Raw genomic sequence first — 11,574 nt, 5'->3', positions numbered from 1 at the left:
AACCTCACAAGACATAACATTTTTTAAATATGTATCTTCAGCATTTAAACTACACTGCTCAAAAAAAAATAAAGGGAACACTCAAATAACACATCCTAGATCTGAATGAATGAAATATTCTTATTGAATACTTTGTTCTGTACAAAGTTGAATGTGCTGACAACAAAATCACACAAAAATCATCAATGGAAATCAAATTTATTAACCAGTGGAGGCCTGGATTTGGACCCACACACAAAATTAAAGTGAAATGTTCCCTTTAATTTTTTGAGCAGTATATTTTGTCATTTCAATGTTGAAGGTTTTACAAAAGATAGGATAGCAGAGATGTTTAATTTACAGTACATACTTTAGTATTGAGCTCATTTATAAATTTTAGATGCTCCTTTCCTATTTGTGAAGCTAAAAACCTATTTTATTTATATTTTTAAGGATTTAAACAATGATGGAAGAAAAAAAAATATGTTGTGTATATTCTATGCAGTTAGTCACATTCAATGACATTCCTACCTTCACACACTGATTACCAACATTATTTTTGTATTTACTTTATCTGGAAAGATTAAACTTTAAGTATTGGTAGAAAAATCCAGGTTAGCATAAAGTTAATTTATTTTTAGACTATTGTGCATAGAAGGATTCCACATAAAATCAAAACTGTTACTAGCAGCCATAAGCATCCTCTTCACGTCTGTTGTATAACCGTCTTCAGTCAGAAGTTTCTTTTGAACTGCTGCAACACAGATGACTACAGGAGATTCTTCCTGCCCACAGCATCTACACCAGCTCTTTGGAGAGTATGTAATATGAGCTTAATTTAATTTATCTCTGGAAATACGAATTTAATTTGAATTTAATTATTTAAAGCATCTAGTCCTATTTTTAATTACCGAAATGAACATTTTCACAATACTCACAAGATGCACCTGTAAGACATCAAACACCAAACTATTTATATATTCAAGAGTTTTATTATTTGACGTTCAAATTTTCTTTTACAACATCATTGGCATTGCTGTAATGTTTTCTGTAAAGAAAAAAAAAATAAGAGTAATACCAGGGAAAAATGTTGAATATTTTCTTTAAATGGAAAGAAGAAACATTTCAGTCCTATACCATCTATACACCGTAGTACACAATCCGTTAAAAATATTAAGTACTTAGCCGACCTGAGCTACAAGCAGATATAGAACAGCAATAATGAAAGACGGGACAGGAGACGGGTGAATGCAGTGTTGGTGAAGCATGTGGTCACCCTTTACCATTGAGAGGCGTCTGATGAGGAGGACATAACACATACAGCAGTAATAGTAGCAGTACAAGTAATGTTACATAAAAGGCAAACTTTATATATCAAGGTTTTAACTTGTTACGCTGTGACTGCCTAATCAGCTTTTACTTGACACAGTAACATATATTCAGCAGTGTGAGGCAGTTAGAAACCCTAATCCTGAAGTGAAAAGGCAATACAATCACCAGATTGTTCAGAAGATTCTCAGGAGAAATTCGCAGGAGAGAGGAGGGATAAATTTAGAGCTTACCAAAAGGCATGTGATAGGAGATGTTACCCCCCTCCCCCCAAAAAAAACAAAACAAAACTAAAAAAAAAAAAAAACTAATGAGTCATCCCTCCATAACACTTAAAGGCAAAAAAAAAAAAAAAAAAGGTGCAAAACCACAAGTGTTTAAGATCGGCTTTTAAATTAACCGCCAATTACAACAAATATTTATTTAGTTCTGCTAGTTTATTTCATGAGAAAGGCGCAAAAGAAAGCGAGTAGAAAGCAGAGAATGATATTTGGGATGCTGCATCTTGGGAAAAGCCAACATCATCTCACAACAGAGCTCGCTTTGAGAGCTCTGGAGTCCGTCCAGATTTCCTAATTGCACTCTGAACATGGCTCCACGGCCTCGCCCTCTCAGAGTGAGTCAGGGGCAAAACCTGACAAACATGGCAAAATACAGGAGTTCACTCACTACCGAGTCATGGGTGTGAGTTTCACAAAGGGTGTGTTTCTTCTCTCATGTGATTTTTACTGCGCTGGATTTGTCATTGTTTTATATGTGAGGGTGAACTGGTGTATTAATTTATGTACTAAGTGGGGAACGAGAAAGAGGTTTGGGGGTGGGGGGACGTACATCCATGTGCGGCATACAGAGTGAGGGGTGGTGTCAATGGAATGAGCGGTGTGTGAGGAAGACCAATAAGGAAACTTTTTTTTGTTGTTTTTTTTCCCTGGGAGCGAGGCTGATGACATGTAACAGGGTGATGACAAGATGAGAGAAGATGGTCCAGTTTGTCCCTCAGCAGCTGCAGCTCTCTGCAGAAGGTTTAGCTCTGTCGTTCCTGTCCAGCTTTATGGGCTCTGGGAATTCATTATACAACTCCACCTCTGTCTCCTGAAAAGCATACAAGAGGGGGGGGAAAAAAGAAGTTAGTAACTATTCTTTGTTAATTAACAGTACAAATATACACTCAAATGTTAAATTCCTGTGTTCTTGTTCAACTCGCCTGTTTGAGAGCGTTGCGTGCGATAGTCTGGAATGCTTGTTCTACGTTTATGGCTTCTTTGGCGCTGGTCTCAAAGTACGGGATGTTGTTCTTACTCTGACACCAGGCCTGAGCCCTTTTAGTGGTCACCTGAACACAAAGAAAAAAAAACAAAAAAACACATCCATCAACGATGACATGGAAAGTTTCAATACTAGAATTGTCTGATTTGTTATTTTAAAGAACGTAATTCACAAAAAAACAAGTTTGTACCAAGTAGTGGACGGTGATCAAACGTTCTCAGTGATCAGGAGGCTATATAATTTATTTACTGAAAACTACCTTTAATAGTCTGTAAACCCATATGCTTTGATCCACATTGTATTGCAGTTAGACAAAAATCAAAGATTAGGGACATTAACATCGATGCATGAACACGGATGTTCTTCTAATTTTTATTTTTTGATGGATTGCAAACAGCAATATGAATTTTATTTCCTTTAATTGGTTTTTTAAAAAAGAGAGAGAAATATAAAATGTTTACAAAAAACAGGACGGATACATCGCAACATATAAACACAGCACATTTGATTTTTTTCTATAAAAAATTGGGCCGATATCAATATCCGGTATTAATACTGCTTTTTAGGGCGATGTTACATAGAAACTTCCGTATTCCCTCGACCTTTGAAAACTATCGACCACACCGCTGACTTCACCACTGCTTCAGCTGAACTACCCACAGTCCTGCTCTGCATCACTATCACATGACGGAACACAAACCACATGACCAACCGCCACAGCACCTCATCCAGAAACAAACGGCAAAACCCACGATCTTTAAAACACACTTTGGGATTATTTTGACCAAAACCATTTGTGAAACTCATGTTAGCTATCACAGGGAGCATTTTGGCCAAATGTTTAGGTAATCCCAACTAAAACTAGACTCAGACTGTTCTGCCAAACTTAAAAACTGCTTCTAAACATAAAGGTCAAAAACAACATTCAGGCAAACTGAACTGCAGCGACACAAGAGGAAGAGGAGGGAAATAAAACTGGTGGCTCTGCTGAGGAGAACAGAACAACAACAGGATATTCTACAATCTAACCATGTATCATCATACCCCACTTTTATCTTGTTACTTGTTAGCAACTTCTTTTTGCATACATGCAAACAATTTAGTCTTGAATCCTAAAATACACTGAAGACCAGATCAGCACTGCTGACATGAGAGCAAATAAAGGAAGTTCTTCCTGCCTCTGTGTCCAGATGCATCCACCTGCCTTCACCTGTTCCCAGTTCAACTTCAAACTGCAACCATTTTCATTTGAGATTCTTAAAATACGTTTCATTTCAGTTTGGATATGGTTTGCTAATGAGCATATTAAACAAATTCAATAACAGACTTTTAAGACATATACTGATGCAATATCCTCAGGTCAGGGGAAAACGCTTTACTTCCCATAAGAAAGGTTTAATTACTTGTGTATTGTCACCACTTACTCTTTTACAACTATCCCCACTGAGGAATTACAGTCATGTCTTTATAAGTCAAATTACACACAGCAATACCATTAGGGTTTTATGGCCGCTCTGAAGAATTACAACAGAACGTAGAGAGCGAGTCATAAACATAAGAATGCACACGTGCAGACGGAAGATTTGCAACCCATTTCCTGCACCGGAGTCCTTCGGAGTGGGCATTAGACACGGTCTCTGTTTCAGGAATGTGGAACCGATAACAACCTGTCTGTTCTCCAGGTCAATCTTGTTGCCTAGCACCACGAAAGGGAAGTTCTCGGGGTCTCGCGGGCTGGCCTGGATTAGAAACTCATCCCTCCAGCTGTCGAGCGTCTTGAAGGTGTTGGGTGCAGTCACGTCAAAAACCAGCACGCAGCAGTCTGCCCCACGGTAGAACGCAACACCCAAAGACTGAAACCTCTCCTGGCCAGCTGTGTCCCAGATCTGACCAGTCAAAAAGAAGGAAAAAAAACAGAATAAATCAACTTACCAATCAGATTTTTTCAATACTTTAATGTCACAAATTGAGTCATCAAGTTGGAAATGTACCTGCATTGTAACAAGTCGGTCATCCACCATAACCTCCTTGGTGAGGAAATCTGCTCCTATTGTTGCTTTGTACTGGTTACTAAACTTTTTGTTCACGTACTGGTTCATTAGGGAGGTCTTTCCAACTCTGAGGAGAAAGCAAAAAAAAAACATGAGAGCTACTGTGTTTAAAACAGGCATGGGAACAAATCAATTTGAGGCATCTAGCAAACAAATATAAAACAAAGATTTATTTCCTTAAGTTACACTAAATAAGGCAAAAGCATGCCACCGTTTCTACAGTAAAATCTGCTTCTCTGTAAAAAAAAGAAAAGATCATATGAGAAAAACAACTTCTACAATATTTTAAACATATTTTAGTTTGTGCAAAGCTGGCAACTTCTTTCAAGCATTAAGACTTGAAGTACGCTTTTCTCAGAATGCTTAATAAATTTATGAGCCTTTAAAAAGAATGAATTACAGCACCACATAAAAGGGATGCGAGAGAAAAAAAATCTGCATGATTGATTACTTCATGCAAATTCATCACAATTAGAGTTAAACTTTACCATGGACATTTTATTGCATAGCAGAAGTGCATATTTGATAGAGTACTGATTCCTAAATGGGACTGAATTGTTATCCGTATATTGAGATGTTATTTGCATCGACCACTGAGCGAAGATGCACACATCCAAGTCTTTTCATTCTGTTAAATAGTAATATTAATTAAATATTAACACTAAATTTAACCATGAAAACCATTTTAACATCTCTGCTGCTGAAGGAAACTGAAGATATGAAACAAAGTTTATGCAAAACAATCAAACTGCAACCAAGTGTGAGTGAACAAAAAAATCCCTCACTTTTAAATCTAAAGCAATGACATCATGAGTATTTTATTCTTATTTTATATAAATCCAACAACTCTGGTGAACTCCATACAACTGTGTTTCCAATTATGAAATGGCTTATTAAAATTTTGCTTAGTAAAAAAAAAAAAAAATCTACATGAAGCTCATCTCCACCAACTGCATGTCTGAATAGACAAAGCTAAGTAATACAGACAGCAGGTGGCAGTAGAAGAAAAGTAAAGTAACAAAATGGCTGCATGAAAGAGAAAACAACTTTGAACAAAACAAGAAAATAAAGCAGGTCATTTTGAAAGTGAAATAAAAAGTAAACTGTGTGAATAGATCTAGTTCATTTTCAGTGAAAAGGGTTGAACGTTGCCGTAAAAACAATTACAAATTCAGCTGCCCAAATGTATAAACTCATATTGGTAACTGTTGAAACGGGGGAAACAAAACAAATAAATTTCATTTTCATGTTTGTCAGGATCTTAAAATGTTCACTATTCTCCTCTAAAGTGAAAGGTGGAACTGCATTACATCAAAAAAAGCAGCAATTTTCTAGCTAAGTTAACTTGCTTCCTCTTGTCTTTTACTTTAAACTGATAACTAAACATGAATCCTGGCAAACAGTTTCAGTTCTGGTAGAAAATGGAACTGAAGTCACTAACCAAAGTGTTGCTTCATGGTCACAGCAAACACAGGAAATTACTAAACGACAGCAGTGACCATGTTCCAACAGGTCTGCAGATTAAAAGTCCAGACCTTCAAGTTATTGGTAAAAGCCTAAAATCATTAGAGGGAGCAGAGGTGGTGATCTGCCTGGATACAGCTTATGTCTACTGCCGACGCCAATGAGGAAGTAGCACTGAGCATTCGCTCCAACCAGAAAAGCTACCAGAAAAAAAAAAAAAAAAAAAAAAGAGCGCAAGTTTTTTTCACCAACTATATTTAGAGGTGATCTGTGTGGTCCTTCACACTGCTGAATTTGGCATAAAGAAAAACAATAGACCCATCTTGTGACTCACCCAGAATCTCCCAGGATGATGACTTTAAGGAGCACTTTCTTCCTAGACGTCATTGTTCAGCTGCAGGAAGAAAAAAAAATGAATAAAACTGTTAAAACTCTCTATATCCCCCCTAACCGATTCATTTTAGATCAAAAACTAATCAGCTTCATGACGATTTAAAAAAAAAAAAAGACAGTTAACTAAACGATAACTGGCCTATTGAGAAACATGAATGTAGAAATCTGAGCTCAGTTTTTACGCTCCTGCGGCAGTAAAGTTTGAAAGCGACTTATTCCAGTCATGTGCTTCCTAAGCTGTCGAGCAAATCACGAGGCGAACATCCCTCTCCTTGTATTTCTCTCTCTCTTTCTTACACACGCAGACAGCAGGAAGTCGTTGCACAGGGTCAACCCTTTCAGATATTACCGGCACAGAGATAATAACCTGATAGAGAACATATTTCCAGGACCCAAGCAAACATCAGAAATACCTCAGGAAGATGATCTGAACTGCTTTTGCAAACTACATGGTTGGTCTCGCCTGACGGCTCAGATTTTGTCCAAAGACGAGGAAATGAAAAAAAACTGCAAGAGTTTTCAATAAAGTGATTTTCCCAATTTGTTTATCCAAGCACATTTCCAATCTTAATCTGATTTTAGAATTAAACTTAAAATAAAAGTTTGATTTGGAAGTTCATGCATTTATAAATGGTAAACAGAAAGAGTTGTACTGATTGACGCACTTAAATATGGGGGAAATCATTTTTTTCACTATTTGACTGGTGACCTACTGATTAGAGGTGATCATGGGAAAACTGGATGATTCTGATTTCTACTGATTGGTACATCTCCACACATCATCACTCTAATTTAGAAATAGTCTCCCTTGTTAGAACAGATTTGTAGTAAAATATTTTGGATCAAATATTTTCCAAGTTCTGGACCTCAACTCTAACAAACCATAATCAGCGTAACTTGAGGTTAAAAGTAGGAGAAACAAGAGTGACTGTAAGAAACTGCTAAATTGCACAAGATAAGACGGGTCATCGAACTGTAGTTTTATCTTAGTATTTAGTTTGATTAGATAGGAAGCCGTTACAGAACAGAAAACATAGATGTGCAATACAAAGTATATTATGAATTCCTAAGGCTAAATAAAAATACAATGTGAATTCAGCACTGTTATATTTTGCAGTTTTATCAAGGCTAATAAAATTAACAATCCCTGAATTGCACAACCAATACGTGAAGTAGATATTCTCAAAGCATTTATCAAATGCTCTAAAAGATCTATTCAATCTCTGATTGAAGTAAAAAAAAAAAACAAGGGGAAAAAATACTATTTTCAGTTTCCAAATACATTCATGTATTTTTTTTTTAAGTTTCATAAAAACAACAGATAAATGCTTGGGACGTGTGTTTTGATGGTGGATCTTTAAACCTCCCACCAGTACACAGTGAAATACATTTAGTCTCCAAGGATTATCTTAAACACTTCCCTGCACAAACAGGAGACAGACTAAAGAAGCAACAGTTCAATAAAAGTCTGCTCTATCTCTGCTCAGACGTTTGTGAAATTTGGCTTCCGTTAAGGAATCGCTGCATAAGGGAAAAAAAAAAAAAAAAAACACAAAGCGGTAACTACTGCACACTGTAATATCTAGCAGTGTTTTCCCAACCATTCCTGTCCCAGATACATGAGTGTTATTCACATCTTATCCAGAGACATTTTAAATAGTTAAACAACACTCATTATTGTCAGTTTGATAATCATCATCAAACACCTCTGTTGTTAGTACTCAGGGAAATAAATGTTTGCTCCGTTCTTTCTTTTAGCCGGTGAAAACACAATAAGGGACTGCACAACAATTTGACAGAAAAGTTGACCACTTCCCATCAGCTCCGGGTCAACTTACATCCTGGCATGAACGGCAGGACAATGAAACGGTCCCAACTGTTATTCGTTTTGTGTTTAAAGCAGTTCTAGACCAAGAAGTTTTGTTTGAAAGAAAACAATAAAAAAAAAAAAAAAAAAAAAAAAAAAAAAAGAGAACACTTGAGCTGCAGCCCCTCGAGAGCAGCAAAGTAAACTTGTGTTGCGCTCAAAGAGAACAAGCATGGCTCTCCAGTGACAACATTCCTGTGAAGCACGCTAGGAGCTGGAACAACGGCAAGCACCTGAAGTGAAGGCGTGTTCAGACCACACTCACATGATTACTGAACAAAGCAAGATCAGGTATCACTGAAGCACAGCTGACAGAAAGGAGATGCGTTTCAAAACGAAAGAAAGTCGGCTTGACAAAGCGGACAAAGAGCTCTTGTCGTTTTGACATGAAAACGTCAACCTGGCGACATATTTTACTGCTTTACTGAGCTGTAGCAACAGGTTTCCTGCTTATGGTGGGAATTAATGCTTAAAAAGATTTGCACAATGCATTTTATCTGGACAAGTTTTTTTTGTTTTTTTTATTTCCCAACTAATTATTCTGGTCAATTGTAACCCTCTCTTTGTAGGTTGAAGTAACAATAAAAAAGTGTCTCATTGCACCAAAACTGTACAATATTACATAACTGCTCTTGAATTCAAATTGGGAAATCTGTTGAAAAATGTGACACAATGAACTTGAGCAAAGTTATTCCTTTCCGACTGCATATTTGAGACGAGAGCAGCTAAAATCCACTCGCTCTGACATGGATTATGAATGCACACAAACAGGATTAAATATAGAAGGCAAAATGTGTCTCGCTGCTCAGTTTGTCTCAGAGTCGGATCATTTTTATGGGTTCAGGCAAGTTTTCATAACTTGAAAGGGCAAACTAATAAAGAACAGGGATCAGTTTTCAGCACAAGAGCTAAACAGAAACAACAAGTCATTACAAATTCAGTATTTTCTAGATTTGCAGAGAAACTAATCAACAGGAAAGTAGTTTATAATTGTTTTTTAAGGGACAATATACAGCATCAGACACTTAACTGTTAAAATTGTGGTCTGAATAAACAAACTCGAGAGAGAACCAAAATTCAAGCCATTCCAAACCAATAGGCTGGTAGGTTGAGTCATTCACTGGTATTGAGTAAACTCAAAAGTTGATTATGTTCTGGGAATGTTTGCCAATGACAGCAGTCAATCATTGAAAACACATCACGAGGCAAGAGGACGGGCCAACCCGTAAAGGTTAAATTTAGATTTTTAGAAAATCAAACAGACTAAACAAAAAGGTACCGTCTGATAACTGGTGTGGAAATTTTACAAACTAAACTTTTACAATTATTTTATAAACACCTGAGGGCTTTTTTTCCCCCTTTGCATTACTGATTGATAAAATACTTCCATTCATCTCCCTAAAAGCTGTTCAAACAAACCAGCCATCTATCAAAACGCCCACATCGATTTCCAACATTCATGTTGTGTTTCTCTGTTATCCTCTGATTAATCTGACCTGCTACACGGCTGAAATTCAATGAAATGCAAATGGACGATGAAGCTGAAAACAACTTCAGTTACAAACCCAAACACCGTTTAGGTATTTAGGTGCCAAGATGGGGACATCCAACTGACTTGATGTTGGCATGTTGATATCACTGTTGTCTGACATTCTTTGTATCAGAAAGGCATAACGTTTATCAAAAACTTTAAATTATTGAATATTTCATGGTAATATCGAAATAATATTTAGAATATTCTGTGATATTAGGTAAAAATAAATTTAAAACAAGTTACGATGTAAAAGTGAGGGACATAAATTACCTAAAATCGTAAGTCTTCTATTCTGTTTTAATAAATCAAAATAAATGCCAGATATTTTTAAAAATGTCGATCTTCAAGTGGTACAGAGCAGAAGAGATGTTCAGTTCTACCAACTAGGTAGCAATCGTAGCTATTGCTAATCAACAAATAAAGATGTTATTTAAAAGTACACTTGATTTAATACCAATTTCCTCAAAAGTCCCACATTTTTCGACCAAACTGTGAAAGTTAAGATTAAAGTACATGGTCTGTTGTGCAAACTCAGTGACTCATAAGCTAAACAACAACAACAAAAAATACTTAGAACACTGGCAAGTTTCCACTGCCTGGCAACACAAAAACAAAAATATGAAAAAGGTGCTTCCCGCAGCCAGCTGTCAGGTGATGTGTCAAACCTAGACCCCTGTCAGCATAAAGCTTACTGTAGCACAAGGTCCAAAACCAGCCCAACATTTGGAAATGGGTGGTGACAAACACTCCATCTCTCGGCACATACATGGCATTTTAAATATTGTTATGCAAGCAAAGAAATAACCGTCGGACATATGATAAAGCTTCTTTTCACGATGTTCCCTTAGCTCGGCTCACCGGTTCTCCTTCCTTGTTGGAATCGACCCAGACTGAGCCAAAGGCCGGCCTTGTTTTTTTTTTTTTTTCTACATCAACCAGCTTCTCAAAAAAAAAAAAAAAACACTGCACCACCATTAACGGTTTCAACATCAGGGTACACCGGTCACCAAGCAGACATTTAAACACATGAACGAGCTGTTGGCGTTTAAAACTCACCTTAAAGTTGCGAACACTCCCTAGAGCCGACTTCTGGACCGTTTCGGAGCCGGGTTGCGAGCTAACTAGCTGTTATTGTTCAAGACAGCTAACCGAATTAGGCGTTACGTTAGCCAGCTAGCTGCCCGGAGCTCGACTGGTCGACCAGCGGTAATTAGGGAACGACTCGGCTGAAACTGCCCAAAATATGTGCTTTGCTTGGTGTAAACACCAAAAACTAAAACCGATCGAAAATTGACGAAAGAAATACAGAAATAAATAGTTTTAAATTTAGCACTTTGCCAGAGAGCTAGCTTTCTTGTCTCCCAATCAGCTAACTACCCACTACCCCAGCCTATGATCTGGCTTCTTCTTTCACTTCCTTCTCCACAACCACGTCTCGTGTGACGTCAGACGCAGGACAAAAAATATGTAGAGTCCAGCGGATGCAGAAATAATTTTAGAAAATAAAGCTCGCTCTGTTGATCCAAGCATCCACGAACAGTGCATCTTTTAGCTTTCTAATTTATTCCTATAACACAGAATGCACTCAAATTAACACATTTACGTGTGGAGAAGGTGCCTTTTTTGATATCTACTGCACGGTATTGATTGGTCAAATTTTTTTCTATTGAGCAATCAAAATGTGTATACCT

The 11,574-nt window shown here is 37.1% G+C and overlaps 1 protein-coding gene across 1 annotated transcript; it reads right to left on the bottom strand.

Moving 5' to 3' along the window:
- Positions 1–951: 951 nt before the first annotated feature.
- On the bottom strand, positions 952–11,310 carry LOC106929788 (ras-related protein rab7). Its single transcript, XM_015006919.2, has 6 exons — positions 10,940–11,310; positions 6,424–6,483; positions 4,566–4,692; positions 4,242–4,460; positions 2,513–2,641; positions 952–2,400 (listed from the first exon to the last, which is right to left on the bottom strand). The coding sequence occupies exons 2-6, from the start codon at positions 6,474–6,476 to the stop codon at positions 2,305–2,307; spliced, it is 624 nt and encodes a 207-aa protein (XP_014862405.1). The 5' UTR covers positions 6,477–6,483; positions 10,940–11,310; the 3' UTR covers positions 952–2,304.
- Positions 11,311–11,574: the final 264 nt, after the last annotated feature.

This window comes from Poecilia mexicana, unplaced genomic scaffold, assembly GCF_051168715.1.
Source record: "Poecilia mexicana isolate PSO_F unplaced genomic scaffold, ASM5116871v1 scaffold_5, whole genome shotgun sequence".
In the NCBI taxonomy this organism is placed as follows: Eukaryota; Metazoa; Chordata; class Actinopteri; order Cyprinodontiformes; family Poeciliidae; genus Poecilia; species Poecilia mexicana.
Note: the sequence above shows the minus strand (reverse complement) of the source record. Positions and strands in the feature narration are given on the sequence as shown.

Excerpts from the sequence above, each read along its gene's own strand:
- LOC106929788 (XM_015006919.2), bottom strand. The coding sequence starts at position 6,476 with ATGACGTCTAGGAAGAAAGTGCTCCTTAAAGTCATCATCCTGGGAGAT. Across the intron at positions 2,642-4,241 it reads TTGACCTGGAGAACAGACAG|GTGACCACTAAAAGGGCTCA; the intron begins GTTGTTATCGGT and ends CTTTGTGTTCAG. Across the intron at positions 2,401-2,512 it reads CACGCAACGCTCTCAAACAG|GAGACAGAGGTGGAGTTGTA; the intron begins GCGAGTTGAACA and ends TATGCTTTTCAG.